This window comes from Phoxinus phoxinus, assembly GCF_949152265.1.
Source record: "Phoxinus phoxinus genome assembly, chromosome: 20".
NCBI lineage: Eukaryota > Metazoa > Chordata > Actinopteri > Cypriniformes > Leuciscidae > Phoxinus > Phoxinus phoxinus.
The window spans coordinates 17,970,603-17,987,362 of NC_136895.1; the positions used below are offsets into that span (position 1 = coordinate 17,970,603).

The 16,760-nt window shown below is 36.6% G+C and overlaps 1 protein-coding gene across 4 annotated transcripts; it reads left to right on the top strand.

The window, feature by feature from the left end:
- Nucleotides 1-433: 433 nt before the first annotated feature.
- tpm4a (tropomyosin 4a) lies at nt 434-16,421 on the top strand. 4 transcript variants are annotated; one of them, XM_079593549.1, is made up of 9 exons: nt 434-806; nt 2,260-2,385; nt 9,080-9,213; nt 10,262-10,379; nt 10,463-10,533; nt 10,619-10,694; nt 10,852-10,914; nt 10,996-11,065; nt 15,711-16,421. In XM_079593549.1, exons 1-9 carry the CDS (start codon nt 693-695, stop codon nt 15,791-15,793), a joined length of 855 nt encoding a protein of 284 aa, XP_079449675.1. In that variant the 5' UTR covers nt 434-692; the 3' UTR covers nt 15,794-16,421. The 4 variants fall into 4 exon arrangements, with proteins under 4 accessions (XP_079449675.1, XP_079449677.1, XP_079449676.1 ...); XM_079593551.1 differs by lacking the exon at nt 15,711-16,421 and adding an exon at nt 14,452-14,666 and having other exon boundaries at nt 504-806; XM_079593550.1 differs by lacking the exons at nt 434-806; nt 2,260-2,385 and adding an exon at nt 4,340-4,902.
- Nucleotides 16,422-16,760: the final 339 nt, after the last annotated feature.

The window sequence follows — 16,760 nt, forward strand, 5'->3', positions numbered from 1 at the left end:
TAGAACGTTCGTTCAAAGTTATCTGGTTTTTAATGATGTTCTCAAAACGATAGCATAAAAAGCACACGTTATGTATAATCATTCATGGAACATTTTTTTCAGAAACTTACTTGTTACTTCTTGTTTCATGATGTTCTCATAATGTTTGCAAAATGATCAAATGGAGTGTTAAAACATAAAAAAATGTGACGTTTTAAATGTTCAGAGAACATTCAGAAATAACGTTTTCAGAACTTAATGGGAATGTTCGCAAAACACTCTTAGAACGTATTTTGTTAGCTCGGTTTAACCCTAATGGGGTTAAATCTGGATGCAGGGCCTACAGTATCTGCTCACCTCTCCATCCCTTCGTCCTTTAAAAAAAACAAACAATATGCACCACTCCAAATAAGGAGAAGTGCGTCTGACTGTTTGGTCCAGGCCATTCCTTTTCACAAGTGGTTAGATAGGGAGACGGGTGGGGGAGTGAGGGGAGGGGGGGTGTTTTAGCCTTCGGTTGGGTTATGTAGAGCGATCCAGCATTGCTGGCAGCTCTTGGTTACAGGCAGCATCAGCTGCATTCTTCTCCTCTCCTAAATCTCCTCGCATCCATTAGTCTGACCACACTTTCGGCTGAAGGACCGAGAACTGCACTTCGTTTTTAGCTCCCTCGAATTTCATATTCGACCCAGACACTAGATCAACCTGCAATCATGGAGGCCATCAAGAAGAAGATGCAGATGCTCAAACTGGACAAGGAGAACGCCATCGACCGGGCAGAGCAGGCCGAGACCGAACAGAAAGCTGCAGAGGAGAAATGCAAACAGGTAAGAATCAACAAATGCAGGTAGGAATCCGGATTGGTTCAAATGTTCAAATGAAAAGGTCCTAAGAAAAGTGCTGGCTTTTCATCTGTCAAGGCTGAAACTTGACAATTGTAATCAAGGAGAAGTTTGCCAAGACCTCATGCTTGAAAACCAAGTATGCATTTGAGGTGCAATTCTGGGTTCTTTCGCAGCACTGGCTACTTATTTTGCACAATTATGTAGGAATCCTATAAAATAACCAGTTACAATCTGACCTAACAATGAACAATACTTTTACGCCATTTATTAAGCTTGCATATTCTAATAAACCGTAGGCTAAAAGATTGTGAATTATATTATATAGCATATAAAATATATTTGATTGAGCAATAGGTTTGTCTGTTTTAAGTGTACACACTTGGAAAACATATTGCTCTTTGATATAGACAGATTCCTTAGTAAAATAATATTATCTATAAGTCAATCCATCAGTATGTCTTCCACCATTAAGAACGCCTAAGGTTATAAATGGACAAGAGAGGTCAGGCTGTCTGGAATCCCAGTAGATTAACAGATCCTCTCTTTAACACAAGAACCAAGCCAAACTGATAGCCATAGATAGCAAAGTGTTTGTGAGTGTTTATCTCACCATATGACAGCTTACCTCAGACTAAAATTAGTTATCTGCTGTGCTGTCCACAGTAAGCCTAAGATATAATGTGTGTGACCAAATCCATTTTTGATATCTATTCATTTCTTAAAATGTACACATTATTTTGTGATAAAATAGTTGAAAATATTATAGAGGGATAATATTATAGAGGTTGACAGTATTGTTAAGTTTACCATATCCAGTGTTGGAGAAAGTTACTTTTAAAAGTAACTCGTTACAATATTTTGTTACTCCCTTAAAAAAGTAACTAACTGCATTACGTATAGTTCCTTTTTATGAAAACTATTGTCTATACGTTACTTTGACTGGGCTTGCTTATTTGTTTTTTAATAGCAGAAAAAATAAAAGTTCTATTCTAAAGGCCCTCTGACGCAGAAAGTGAAATTTCACCAAAAGTGAAACAGTAGAGGTCAATAAATGAGTAAACAATGTAACTTGCTTTACTTATTTGAAAAAGTAACTCAGATATTTTTTTGTAAATGTTAAAGTATTGCGTTACTTTACTCATTACTTTTAAAAAGTAATCGGATTACGTAACTTAAGTTACTTGTAACGCATTGCCCCAACACTGACCATACCAGAAATATTTTTATCTTTACTTATTTGAAAAAGTAACTCAGATATTTAGTTGTAAATGTAAAAGTAATGCGTTACTTTAAAAAAGTAATCGGATTACGTAACTTAAGTTACTTGTTATGTGTAACAACACTGACCACACCAGAAAGATTTTATATGGGCATTTGGGATATTCCCTCAAATGATGCTCAATTGTGCTATGTTTACTCACTCTCCCTCATAAAGCTGGAGGATGAGCTGGCTGGCTTGCAAAAAAAGCTCAAACAAACCGAAGATGAACTGGACAAGTACTCAGAGGCCCTGAAAGACGCCCAGGAGAAACTCGAACTGTCTGAGACAAAAGCTGCTGAGGTAAGTGATGCATAGGGTTCAATAAAACAGATTCAGACTCAGAGTCCTCTACGATAAACAACTCGAGTCATTCAGGCTTTGTTATGATGCTTTTACTTACTGTCAACCCAATCCATTTCAGGGTCACGGCACCATTTAAAAGTGATTCAAATGGGAATTTATAGGGCAATAAAAAGCTTTACCTCAATAAAAAACATGTCTACACAAGAATCTTTTAAAATACCTCTTTCCTCAGGTGTACTTCTGTAATGCCTTGAAGCGAACACATTGCTCATTAAAGAGATAATTTGAAGGTTTAAATGCACAAATTGGCTACTTTTAAGTTTAAATAAATCAAAGTGCAGTGCCTTCCACCTGTAAGATATGTGTTTGGCCTCAGGACGAGTGAGAAAATTGCCGTAATCACACCTGCATGGCCCTGAAGTGGTCCATCCTGTCCGTCTCTCAGATAAGCTCAGGTTACTCCTCACAATGTGACCTCAAAGGAAATGACTGCATAGTTTGAGAAGGAAGCCGAGGAGGGGCAAATCGGTTGTTTGTGAATGCTTAATGATTCCGGCATGGGGGTAAATCCATTTGCGGAAGAGAGATGTTCTTCATGTTGTCGGTGACACACTGTGACATCAAACTTTATTCAATAAATGCAGTACAAAAGAGTAAGATTCATTTCCTGTAGAATGTTGTAAGAGGCTGGAACTGGGGATACAAGCACATTTTCGAGTTCTTTGGAGAGTTGCCCTGAAAATGTGCTCCAGACAAGCCACATGTCATGCATTAGAGGAAACTGTAAACTAATTATACATCTGCATTCACAACGCCAAAGAAGTAGGTAAGATAAGTTCACCAATGAGTGAGGGATTTTTTTTGAGGCCTGTAACTGATAAGTCGGGGGAACAGCAGGGGAGACTGGGACTTCGGTTGCAGAGTAGAAGCTCAGGAATCCCAAGAATGTAGCGAAAGCAAACACAGAGGGCCACACTCCTGTGACTAATGAAATCAATGCTCCCAGATCGCTGGCTCGTCTTTAGAACAAAAGCACACTTCTGAGGAAAGTGTGTGACAGAAGAAGTGGTGTGTAACGTCAAGATTTAAGGTTTTAATTGCGGGGGTTGTAATCGAAAACTTGTGTGCAATTGCAGCATTCAATTTGTAGGTGAAATCAACAACCTGCAGTGAGAGTGCTTTACGCTTTTCAACTACCGTAATTTGAATTTTAAATTTTAATGTTTTGAAAATAAAAAAATAAAAAATCTAATTAAATAGATGGAAACAAAAACATTGATATTGTTATCATGTTCACAGTGTATATCCCAAAATATTTTTCCTTAAAAGACGTGAAATGGACATACTGTTAAAAATGTTTTTGTCAGGTAACGTAAAAATCTAAAACGTATAAATAATATAAAAAATATTTTTTTAAATATGATTAAATCAACCTAAATACATTGTTACAATAGCGGAAGTGTTATTTCTAACTAATCTAAACCTTAAAAATTAGTGTTTCTTGAATAAGGCTGTTTTAGAAAACTCCCAAGAAATGATATAAAGTTATTTATAAGATATTACAATAATATAACTTAATTAAAATGATAGCTGAACAGCTAAAATAAAGGTGTACAACATGAAAACTGCAATTTTATTTTTTATTTGACCCATCATCTACTGTGAAAACGGTCTTGAAACGTCTGAAATTAAGAAATTGTGGTTAATTTAAAATATATTTGCACGTAACATTTCTGTTTAAAATTGTTTTTTTACAGTGTAGCATAAAGTCATTAAAATATTTAAAATATAAAATATAAACAAAAAACTGTCAAGATATATAAAAATAAGACTATTAACGACAAGCTCTAAGAGTACGTTTTTGAATACATTTTGACAAGAGAAAGAAGTAATTAACATAAAATGAGCCTGAATTGTGACCCAGTGGTTGCCCCGCCCACTATGACGTCACGGGGACTTCACTTTTCCACAGTTACATTGAAACTTTTCTGCAGAAGTTCTGCCTCCTTACACTCTCTCACATTCCAATGACTCCATGAGACAGAAGTAACCTCCTGCGAAGACATTTTTTTGTTCATTGAACCGTTTTGTATTGATCCGGACTGGGAAGAATTTGGATTGCACATTTCTTGTCGTTTTCACTCTTTTTTTTTCTTCCTCTTTACACTGGCCATCCACTTACAGCGCCATTCCGTTATTTTTTTAAATCCTATATTCGGGATTATATATATTTTTAGGCTTTTACATTTTGAAGTATTTATTTTTTTATAGCTTTTTGAGTTTTTGTCGTTGTTGTATTTGCACATCGTTTAATTTTTCCTGACCAAAGTCGCGGCTCGTTTTGTTTTCTAGTTGTAAATATAATATAATAAAGTATCTAAAATGACAGGTGTGACTTCTTTGGACGCAGTAAAGAGAAAGATCCAGACTTTGCAGCAGCAGGCGGATGACGCAGAAGATCGAGCTTTGGTTCTACAGCGCGAGCTGGACAATGAGCGCGAGCTCCGGGAGAAAGTGAGACAAATCTTTATATTTCTTTGTTCTTACATACCGTCTTTACACTCTCCGGATTCTTGTACGCGTTACCTCTGTGAACTCTTCCAAAAAAGCTCCCGGGCACCGCTGAAGGCTAATTGTATGTTTAGGTGAACAGTGAGACCTGGATGCAGACGTGAGGTTGTGGAATGAAAGGCGTTGGTCCAAAGGGACAGCCCGACCCCAAAATCTTCCTTTGGGCAGTTGTTAGGCCTCACTGTTTTCTCATACAGGTTTATTACACTTCCACTCCGTCTTAATTCATTTAATTTTACATAATTTATTTACATAAACAATTTATTTGTTTTAACTAACAATTGCTACATTTGAGTATATATTTTTCACAGAATTGCGTTATTTAGGCTACCTACTTAGTATTTTCTAACTTAATTTTTTTTTGTCACATCTTTTGTCAAATCAATTTAGATAATTTATGTAATTTATTTTTAGTATATAATTTAGGCTATATTACATTTTCAATTAACTATTTCAATGAACTTTAAGGAAACCACGTTTTAAAACAAAGCTTTTGTAAAACCAACAGTATGTTTTACATCTATCTATCTATCTATCTATCTATCTATCTATCTATCTATCTATCTATCTATCTATCTATCTGTCTGTCTGTCTGTCTGTCTGTCTGTCTGTCTGTCTGTCTGTCTGTCTGTCTGTCTGTCTGTCTGTCTGTCTGTCTGTCAGTCTGTCTGTCTGTCTGTCTGTCTGTCTGTCTGTTAATGAGATATGTCTTATATCCTAATCTGACTCTTAAAATGGACTTTCTTTGGTATAATCGAATGTATTCAGCCATAAAACCAAATGCAACAGGACAGTAAAACAAAGTAAAACTATTGCAGTAATAGGAGTGATTTCTACCTAATATGTTGGTGTAATGGGGTCATATTAAATAGTATTTTTATTTTTTAGTTAATTTAGATGAAGAACATGGCAAAATGTTGTACGTGAGGACATTTTGATACCAAGATGCTTAAGGAAGCCCCCCTCCCCCACAGTCCTTGGAGGATTTAGATGCTCCATTTCATACAATTTTCTGAGTCATCCCTTGTGAAGCCCTTAATTGTCAAGCTGTTGCAAGGAATTCGTCCAGAAACCTACAGTCTGTTTCTTCTCATTTGAACTCCTGTTTTTGCGCAACCGATGAATAATTGTTTGTGGATCTTTCTTAGAAGTTAAAAAATTTGATTTTGTTGCATTCAAGAACGACCCAACGGATGTCCCATCCTGAGCTCCCAAAGGAACTGAGTCAGGATGTTCTCTCTTGTTCCACATAGGAGTTTCCTGCGGTCCTTCTTCATACTCAAATGACCATGCAGATATGCAGGAAGCTGGCACTGCTTAAGAAAGTCCTGTTCTTAGTGTTTGTAGATCAATAGTGTGTCTTTGTCTAGGATCTGTTGCCTTTTACTATTAATGGAGAAATGTTAGGGAGGTCCATGGTCCCATCATTCCTCGAAATCAACTCCCTTCTTTCTCTTTTAGGGTTTTGCTTTGAGTCAGACACAAATGTTGCTGACTTTACTTTCATAAGTGGGAGTTTTCCCACTCTTAGTGTGACAGAATGCTGCTGGACTTGGTCATGACGTGACCATTGACCTCTCCATGATGGTCATAATTTATGTACGGCATAATTCACAGTGGGGTTAGAAGTCAAGAACATGACTACGAACATATGTGAAGCCTGTACAAAGACCATTAGGAAATTAGTAAATAAATAAAGGAAGATAAAGAAATGCTCCTCAAATTTGCATCGACAGGTTCCCATGGTGTTGAAAGTGATATCAAGACCTTTTTTGCATATCTTTACAAAGTTTAGTTACACAAGTGGTTGCTTACTTCACAATTCTCCTACAGTCTTCTGCTTTTCTTTGCATTAGTTTAGAAATAACTAATAATTTTGCATCTCCAACTCTCTCTTTGACTGTTCTACCAGTAAGCCACATTAGAATATTAACTTGTATTGACTGAAAAGGAGCCTGTACTTCATTTCCACTGTTGGTTTTCATCTGATAGGCCTTATTTTCATAATATCGGCCCATAAAAAGGTCATTACATTGATAGTCTTCGTCTTAAGTGTTTGCTCAATGTCACGAACGATAGTAATGTGCGTCAGGAAGTCGACAGCAGAAGTCCCAGGTGATTCCCCCACAGTTCAACCCTAAACGTATAATTGGACATGGACGTCACTGCGTCTCTAACAAGATCTGAGTGTATTGTGGTGCAAATAGGCCTGGGAATCCATAGATCTGGGAATGTCGCCGTCTCATATCACACATATGCGCGTTTGGGTTTGTCTTGTACGCGATAAAATGTTCAAGGCTGCGTCCAGACGCTTCTCGATAACATATGGCTTTATTTTTTTTGTGTGCTATTCTTCAGCCTTTAAAACTTTTTTGGCACTTCACCACTTGCATTCTCCAGAGCTTGTTTTACCATATATGGCTAAAGCAACCAGGGAGCGCAGTGACTAAGGAAAGGGCATGGCTCATGAGGGAGTATCCTGACCCTGAACCGAATGAGCATGTTGGGAGGGGAGAGGATGTGGAGTGTGTCCATTTCCTGTGCATTTTTCTCCTCCCCTCTCTGGCTCCCTTTTATTCGAAAGGGGGTTAACTTCCTACTCCCGTGATGAGTTGGTGAAATGTGTGTGAATAAATGTTCATTTGACCCCTTCTTTAACGATGTCAATCTTGAATAGCGTATTCATTGGCGTTTTGTGAGATATAGTCGTATTGCAAGATACAAACTCACACATTGCAAAATAGAAAGTCGTATTCTGAGATGTAAAGTCGCAGTTTTGAGATAAAAGTCACAATTGCAAGAAACATAGCTTGAAATCAAACACTATATGTCGTAATTATGACTTTAATTCTTGAATTTGTGAGATATAAAGTTATATTTTCAGATATAAACTAAAGTCGTGGAATCCACACGTACCAGATGTGGGCCGGATCCAGGCAGACACTATGTTGCTGTCTGAGTTGAACAAGTTATTAAAGGTATAGTTCAACCCAAAAATTAAAATTCTGTCATTTACTCACCCTCACCTTCCAAATTTGTATGAATTTCTTTCTTCTGTTAAACAGAAAAGATGATATTTTGAAGAATGTTGGTTACCAGACAGTTGATGGGCCCCATTGACTTCCATAGTATGAAAAAATTAATTCTATGGAAGTCAAGTGTTTTAGTTACAAACATTTTTCAAAATATCATCTTTAATGTTCAGCAGAAGAAAGAAACAACTTTATGGGTGAGTAAATGATGGCAACATTTACATTTTTGTGTGAACTATCCCTTTAAGTCACATTGTGAGATATAAAGATATGACAGTTGATTTGGACAAGTTATAAAGTCACCATTATGAGTAAAGTTGGCATTATGCGAATATAATTTGCAATTATGAGGAAAAAAACAGTTGGTTTGGAGTCAAAGGCCTATACTATGAGCTATTACATTTTTGTGTTTGATAAAGATCTTTTTATGCATCCAGTAGCAAACCAGCTACAAAAAAAGCTTAAAGCTTGTATGTAGTGAGGTACATCAGCCATGATCTGTTTACTACTATTCAAGCGCCAAATGATCCGCCATAGGAAGCAGTAGAAATCCATAAATACCTGCCGCTCTTACTCAAAACAAAGATGTGATTTGAAAATGGACGATTTGCTCTCTTTGACTTTTCCGCGATGCCTCTTAAAGTTTAAACGCAGATACAGTTTCCTGGCAGCGAGATTTTCCTATGCGCTTGCTCAGTTGAAGCGTCTGCAGTGCGAGAGCCACTGTGATATTTGTCATAATTATAGTTGCAATTATCAGTGCAGTAAGTGGGTCGGTTTGGCTGTGAGGTCTCTTTAAAACTGAAAAATGTCACAGAGGCACCATTGTGCTCATTATGAGGCCAATCTTTGTTTGAATCACAACGGGAGGTGGTGGTCGTAAAGGGCATACAAATGTTTTTTCTTTTGCAGTTGATTGTGCTTTGAGCAAAAACTGATGAAAATGACATTGCATCATTGGGAGAATCCCCAAAGACCTGAAAAAACCCACATCAGAGCGTTATTTTATATCATAAATGTACATCACTGCTACATTTAAAGTCGGTATATAATTGTATATATGTAACCTTTGACCTTTTCTTTGACAGGCTGAGGGTGATGTGGCGGGCCTGAACCGCAGAATTCAGCTGGTGGAGGAGGAACTGGATCGGGCTCAGGAGAGGCTGGGAACTGCACTGCAGAAACTGGAAGAGGCGGAGAAAGCAGCAGACGAGAGCGAGAGGTCAATGGAAACCATTAATTTATGAATAACGGTGGAAGGAATGAATTGCTGTGCTTTGGGTGAAAACTACTTGGCTTCTGTGGACCAATCACCTTTTTCTCGTTGGAAAACAATCCACAAAATTGTACGGAATTCATTTTCAAGAGAGATTGTGGTTGGAGAGGATTTTACCTATAAAGCAGACATAAATACGTTAATATATAAATACATACACTGTAAAACATATGATCAATAAGTTATGACAACATGTTTTTACATTGCTTTAACTCCTCAAAATAAGCATTTTTCTAATTTTAAAGTCAGTTTAATGTAAATGTCAAAATGTTAAGTTGAAATGACTTAAACATCCAAGTTTACTTGTACTTAAAAAGCAACTTTTTTTTTACACTGTAATAGGGCCCTATAAAATCCGTTTTATTTTTTCCCAAATTCCGTTTTTTCTTCACCATGCTTTCATTGTTTTGGAGGGGGAGCTGAAATAACGGGAGGGGTTGTGTCACCCAGACTTGCTTCCTGTATTTTCTGCATTTTCCCCAGACATACGTTCTTCTCCCACACAAAAACAGAATTTCATTCCAAATATGTGAAATTCCTCGAAATTCCGCGTTAACACTAGATTCCACGTTAATTTGCCAATTCCGCGATTCCGTCCACGATTCCATGATCGTGGAAATGATAGGGCCCTATATTAAGAACCAATGATATTCATATTAAGCTTGAGCAAACAGGAAATTAAGATGATTTTCCATGAATTTTCATAAATTCAATGCTTGGAAATCACCCTTATGTTGAAGATTCCATGAATTGGTCAAACCAGTTGACAAATAGTTTTGAATATTCATTAGCAAATCTGTCTAGATCAAAATTTCTTATTCATTAATCGCACACGACTGGAAAGGTGGTGGAAATTTATTTGTCAATTCTCATTTCCAGATTTCAGGACCATTTTGATTATGAAATAAAGATCTCGCGTTAGCCAATTTAGTTGATCTACACTAACTGAAGAGGTCATCAATGATGTTTCGCTCACCGCTTGTTTCACCTCCAGAGGCATGAAGGTAATCGAGAACCGCGCCATGAAGGACGAAGAGAAGATGGAGATCCAGGAGATGCAGCTGAAAGAGGCCAAACACATCGCAGAGGAGGCCGACCGCAAATACGAAGAGGTGAGGTACAAGCGCCTAGAGGAACACCACTTCCAGATGTTTGACATTTGAAGCTCTTCGTTTGAACGCCATCTTTGCTACAGGTGGCCCGTAAACTGGTGATTCTCGAGGGCGAGCTGGAGCGAGCCGAGGAGAGAGCCGAAGTCGCTGAATGGTATCGTCTACCTATTCTCACGCTTTAAATAGACTATTTGTTGCTTGACCAGTTAAAACATTGTTTTCTGCTCAAATACCTCCAGCAAAGCTAGTGATTTGGAGGAGGAATTGAAAAACGTTACCAACAACCTTAAATCCCTAGAGGCTCAGGCAGAGAAAGTAAGTCAACATCTCTCTTTATTCTGTTAATATCACAATTTCAGACCTCTATAATAATCATCACTCAACTTCAGAGCCAGATAATCGCTTTGAAACTGAAACTGTTGACGGAAAGTGAAATGGATTTGCTGTATCTGTCTTTGTTTGCATGTTTCAGTACTCAGAAAAAGAAGACAAGTATGAAGAGGAAATCAAAGTTCTTAGTGACAAGCTGAAGGAGGTAAAGAAGTCAACAAATAAGACAAGGTCAAAGATAAGCTGCCCTTTCTCATTCCTTCAACTTCCTTTTTGTGTTTATCAGGCTGAGACCCGTGCTGAGTTTGCCGAGAGGTCAGTGACCAAACTGGAGAAGTCTATCGATGACCTGGAAGGTATGAACACATTTATTGGTTCTATTGGTTTAATCTGTCTGTTAACTCAGTTTTCTGTGGAGCCAAAAGTTCAACTCTTGAGCTGAACATAGAGATTCTGCTAACTTAACTTTATTTTCCAGAAGAGCGTGTAGCTGTTTTCAAAACACTGTAGCTCTACCAGAATTGAGCGATGACCTAACTACTGTAGTAGCCATGTAGAATGACAAAGTTGATTCATTTGAGTGAATCTGTGGTTTGTTGTAGTGAATCACTTGATTCAAATGGTTCATTTTAGTGAACTTGTTCTAAAATATTCACAGTAGCTGTTTTCAAAACACTGTTGCTTTTGCAGTAATTCGATATTTTCTCCAAGGTAAGTGCAGAGGTTAGCATGGAAAAAACATTGTTAAAGATGATTTAGTGAACCGGTTAGACTAGTCATTTGTTCAATAATTAATCGTTTCTCCAATAATTAGCGGTGTATAGCAGGACAAAAAGCCGGGAAAGTTGATTCATTTAAGTGAATCGGTTGATTAATTTAAATGAATCGGTTGATTCATTTAAGTGAATCGGTTGATTCATTTAAGTGAATCGGTTGATTCATTTAAGTGAATCGGTTGATTCATTTAAGTGAATCGGTTGATTCATTTAAGTGAATTGGGTGATTCAGACGGTTCGTTTGAGCAAATCGTTTCATTTAGTCAGAATCAACTAGTTTTGAATGGTCTGTTTTAGTGAATTGCTTCGTTTGGGAAAAAATGAACTGGTTCAAACTAGATTTGATTCGTTTGGAGAGTTCAGTTTAGTGGGTCACTTCATTCAGATGACACAAACCAGATTTGATTGGTTTGGGTGGTTCATTTTAGAGAATTGCTTCGTTCTGATGGAACGAACTGGTTCAAAAACTAGATTTGGTTGGTTTATTTTAGCAAATTGCTTTGTTCTGATTAAATGAACTGGTTCAAACTAATTTGCTGATTCATGAATCATCATTCAATTCATAGTGCACAAAAAACATTTTTGTCTTCGACTTTTATGCTGTCATCCTAATAGAAAGACTTTAATACTGAAAATCATTTAAAATATCATTTTCTTCTTAAATAGATTTAATATACTTATGAATTTTTTCTTAGTAACCTATGATATAGCTTTTCAAAAAAGGTACTTTTTGACTATAGTTTGACTTGGCAAGCTTCAATAGACTAAACTGTTCTTATGAAAACATCAGTGAAGGTAAGGAAGTGGCTCAATGAACTTTTTACCTTCAGAAATGACCAGTGGCGAAGCACGACACATTGAAAAGTCCTGAGTGGATGGGGTTTTACAGGTCACATGGCGGGTCATCCTCCCTGTCTATATAACGGCCATAAAATATTTTAATAATACAATAACACACAACACCATATTGTTTTAGAGCCATTTTGTCAGTTCCAGCAGGCTCACGTTTCAAACGCTTGAACCCTTCCCTGGAAGATGATATATTCGACTGACTCAGTATATAGAATTGGTTTAAAGGGGTGGTTCACTGCTTTTTTTCTTTGCATGATTGTGTTTATGGGGTGCAATATAACATGTCTAAGTCTTTTTTGTTGTTTTTTTTGCCTTATTTTTCATAAATTTCACCTTTATTGTAATCTGATTTCTCCTCTGTCATTTGAACGACCGGTTGACTTCCTGATTCAATGAAACCACTCCCTCAGAAACAGGCATGGGCTCAGATTGGTTAGTTGGGCCGGTGTGTTGTAATTGGCTAAACAGCGTAGTGCACGTTGTCCGGAAACTTCACGCCCATCACCTTTACGGGCGAAAGTTGCATGTGCTCCGGTCAAATGTAAATAATGGTGTCAATACGCCCGTGTCAGTTTGAGCCAGAGTCAGACCCAGAAAGCGGCAATCACGAGAGTCAAGCAGAACCTCCCCAAACACGGCTGTTACAAAACGTTTCTGAATGGTACATTTTTTTGTAAAATTATTATTCTATTCTATATTATTATATAATAATTTCGATACGCTGTTACTTGAAAATGCCACTGCTTGTTAGCTTTTGAGATACGGTTTTCTCCCGATTAACATTTAATATAACAGAATAAATGACTGAGTAATACCGCAGCTGAAGTTTGCTGTTGCGATTGCATATAATTTTTTGACCTTTATACACGTTTGTCTTATAAATAGCAGCATCGAACTGGCTACTATAAACAAACCGCGTTGGCATTGGTTTACGTTCTTGATCAAATCGAAAAATTACGTCATAAAGTATACATGGAAAATACATTTACAAAGTTAGTACATAATTACAAATTCAGGTTAAAAATGTTTGCACGCGTTTGTCATAGACACACAAAATAGCATAACTAAGTAACGTTAGCTAAAGCCAGCGCTGGCATTTGTTTACGTCCTTGATAAAACTAAAACATTACGTCTGAAATTATACATTACATTTAAAATTATTAAGTCTTAATTACAGGTTGTGGCCCAACAACGGCTGCCTGTGGGTTTAAAGTTGGAACTGCTTCATGTTTTAGTCACAGTTTCTTGTTTAATCCGGCATTGAATTCGTGGAGATTCTGGAAGCTGTCTTCCGTAAAATGCGCAGCACAGAGAGCTAAATTACGATTGTAATTTTCAGGAACATAATCAAACAGAATTTTTTAACATTGTTGACGAACTACAGCGTCCGTAGGAAGCCCGAACACAGAAGACATGACAGCTGGGTGAAAATAACACACTTTCGACGGCATGGCTACAGCTCTGCTATAATTCGTCCTCTTCCACGAAGCCGCAGAAATATGACCACGCCCCTTTTTTTTTCCATATTCCGGAGGGAGGGTTGATGTAAATGGATGGGTTAGCTACGTATAAAACCCGGGAAGTATCTCGTTGTAGTCCCATTCAAGTCGTTTTTGTAGGCATTAAACTTCCTGATTTTTAAAAGACGATATCTCTGCTTATGTTGAACTTTCAGCACAGCAACTTTGCAGATACTGTTCATGCACCAACAGCAACATTACACACTATTTAAAATAAAAAAAGTGAAATCGCAATCAACCACCCCTTTAAACAAGCCTGGTTTTCCTTCTGTCCCAAGAGAAATGAAGTATGTCTGTTCCCTACACAGCGCCGGTCAGCTCTTTACGAGACTGAACTCTGCATTTGCTTAATAAAAGTATATATGAATAGGAAAAGTAGGCTAATAGGGAGCATATCTTCTTTGGGCCGGATGGAAATTTGTACAGTCATTTTACAGAACACGATTCGCTTCTAGATTGTTACTGGTAGAACATGACCTCTGTAAGTTTCATGTTTAGTCTTCCATTAACTTCTTGTCTTTCTCTTTTTCATTTGGTTTCTGTCCATTGCTGCTTCTCATCCTTCGCTTTCCTGCTTTTCCTGCCGATCTACAGATGAACTCTATGCTCAGAAGCTGAAGTATAAAGCCATCTCTGAGGAGCTGGACCATGCTCTCAATGACATGACCTCCCTGTAGATCCATCTCTGTCCCGCTCTGCTTTCTCAAATTTCTTGCCACTTTCTTCATGTGTGCTTGCTTCATTTTCTTCAGCGTGTCTTCGCTAGTCTCAATAAAACACCCTTGTTTCATTTCATACTGTCAATCTTCTGTTGTCATTGATAATGTTTCATTATAAAGATTGGTTAGAGTTCCTAAGTTCACTGAGTTCCTGGTAATATCAGGGAATTTTAATATTCGTTTTTTAGACTTAGATGAAATATTTTACTTGATTGTAAATTAACATTTTACTTGATTGTAAATGTATGATTAAAAAAAAGAGATTATCCATTAATCATGAATGACTGGATCATTGAAATTCATTTAGTCAAAAAGTGTCAGAACTTTTGGTAAATTTGGGAATTTTACACAAAATATGCTCGATAATTCTCACCTCAGATCTTATAATGCAGTTTAGAAGAAAATTAAATTCAACTTAGAAGAAAATGTATGTAAAATATGTAATATAATATTTTCTGTGCAACCTATATAAAATATTATACATTTTATGAAATGTATTGAATATGATAAAATGTGTTAAATTATATATATTAGAATATATTAAATATTCTTCAGTTTTCTATACTCTTCTCTCTTATATTCTGATGTCCACAAAGGTGAGGTTACATTTCAGTTTTGTCTGATTTTATGCTTGTGCCTGTATTTATATAATATTTAAAAAATATTTAATACAATACTAATATTCACAGTTGAAAGATTCTTCTTTAATCATACACATAAATGCAATTGTAATTAATATTACTGATACACTGACCAAGTGCAAGCAAATTAAATGGGGATATTTTTTCTTATAACACTGTGGTTGTAGATGAACCATGACACTGTAAACACAATTATAAGATAAATAAGATATGACAACATGTTTTACATTGCTTTAACATCAAAATAAGTTAGGCAATTTTCAACATTTTTTATAAGTTATACAAGATTCAACAATTTTCAGTTTAATGTAATTTAAGTTGAAATGACTTAATCATCCAAGTTGATTGTAGGCTACTTAAAAATCTAAGGCAGCAACTTATTTTTTTACAGTGAAGACCACACAACTAGGGCACTAAACTGTATTTCCATATAGTATATGCTTATTAAACAGTCACAGCATCTGACTAATTTCTTTTTTCTTTTTGCTTACAGAAAAATTATCTACTGCAAAAGAAGAAAACCTCGGAATGCACCAAGTGCTGGATCAGACACTTCAGGAGCTGAACAGCTTATAAGAGAGACGATGAGAGAGCGACGTCCATTTTTACAACATTCCACAACTCTCCTTAATTCCAACTTGCTAGCTATTGAGCCCTATTTTCTCACAGAAAAAATTATAATTTAAATTTTGGTCTGAGGTATTTCTTTTTTCGCTATTATCCAAGATGGCTCGACATCACTGCTTTCAGAAGTTAGCCAAACAACCTGAGGTGCTAATTCCCCCACTGAAACAACGTTATTTACCTTATGACATACCACATGAAAAGTGAATAATGTGCTCAGCAGAAATTCACTTTAAGTTTTTATATTAATGTAAATGTATGCAGGTTGTTGACGAGGGCGTTTTCAATGCAGAGTTTCTCATAAGTACATCATGCGCTCCACCTACTGGCCACAGGATGCACTGCAGTACATTACTCCATTGATAACGATGGTGTTTACCATGTAGCCAATGTCAAAGTGCCTGGGTATTTTTGTGGAACCACCACTAAATGGGACCAAACAAAGACCAAAGAAATATTAGCTCTTCCCTAGACATTTTTGTGAATGCGTTGTCGCTTTTTTTTCCTGTCAAATGACTATTTCAAAATGCTTCAAATGCTTCTTTTCCATTTTCTGTGTAATAAATTTTTATAAAAAGTCTGTTTGTGGGGTAGACGTTTGATTATTTTCCAGAATAGTCCAATTAGATGAATAATTGATCATTTTATGGATTTTACAGAAGTTATAAATTATGCCTTGTATTTTTTTTTTTTGTGAGAAACATCTCAGTCTCACACAAAAGTGACACTTTCAGTAAATGACTATCAGTATATCACCAGACACAAAACTAAGAACAAGTTTGACATTTGTATCGTCCAGACTGTTCATAACGTGAATCTGCACTGTAAAAAATTATTTACATGCTTCATGACCATTTTTTTTCTTTTGTCTAAACAACTTAGATAATTTATGTGGTTCAGATAACATAATATTTTGAGT

Excerpts from the sequence above, each read along its gene's own strand:
- tpm4a (XM_079593549.1), top strand. The coding sequence starts at position 693 with ATGGAGGCCATCAAGAAGAAGATGCAGATGCTCAAACTGGACAAGGAG. Across the intron at positions 2,386-9,079 it reads CTGAGACAAAAGCTGCTGAG|GCTGAGGGTGATGTGGCGGG; the intron begins GTAAGTGATGCA and ends TTTCTTTGACAG. Across the intron at positions 10,380-10,462 it reads CCGACCGCAAATACGAAGAG|GTGGCCCGTAAACTGGTGAT; the intron begins GTGAGGTACAAG and ends TCTTTGCTACAG.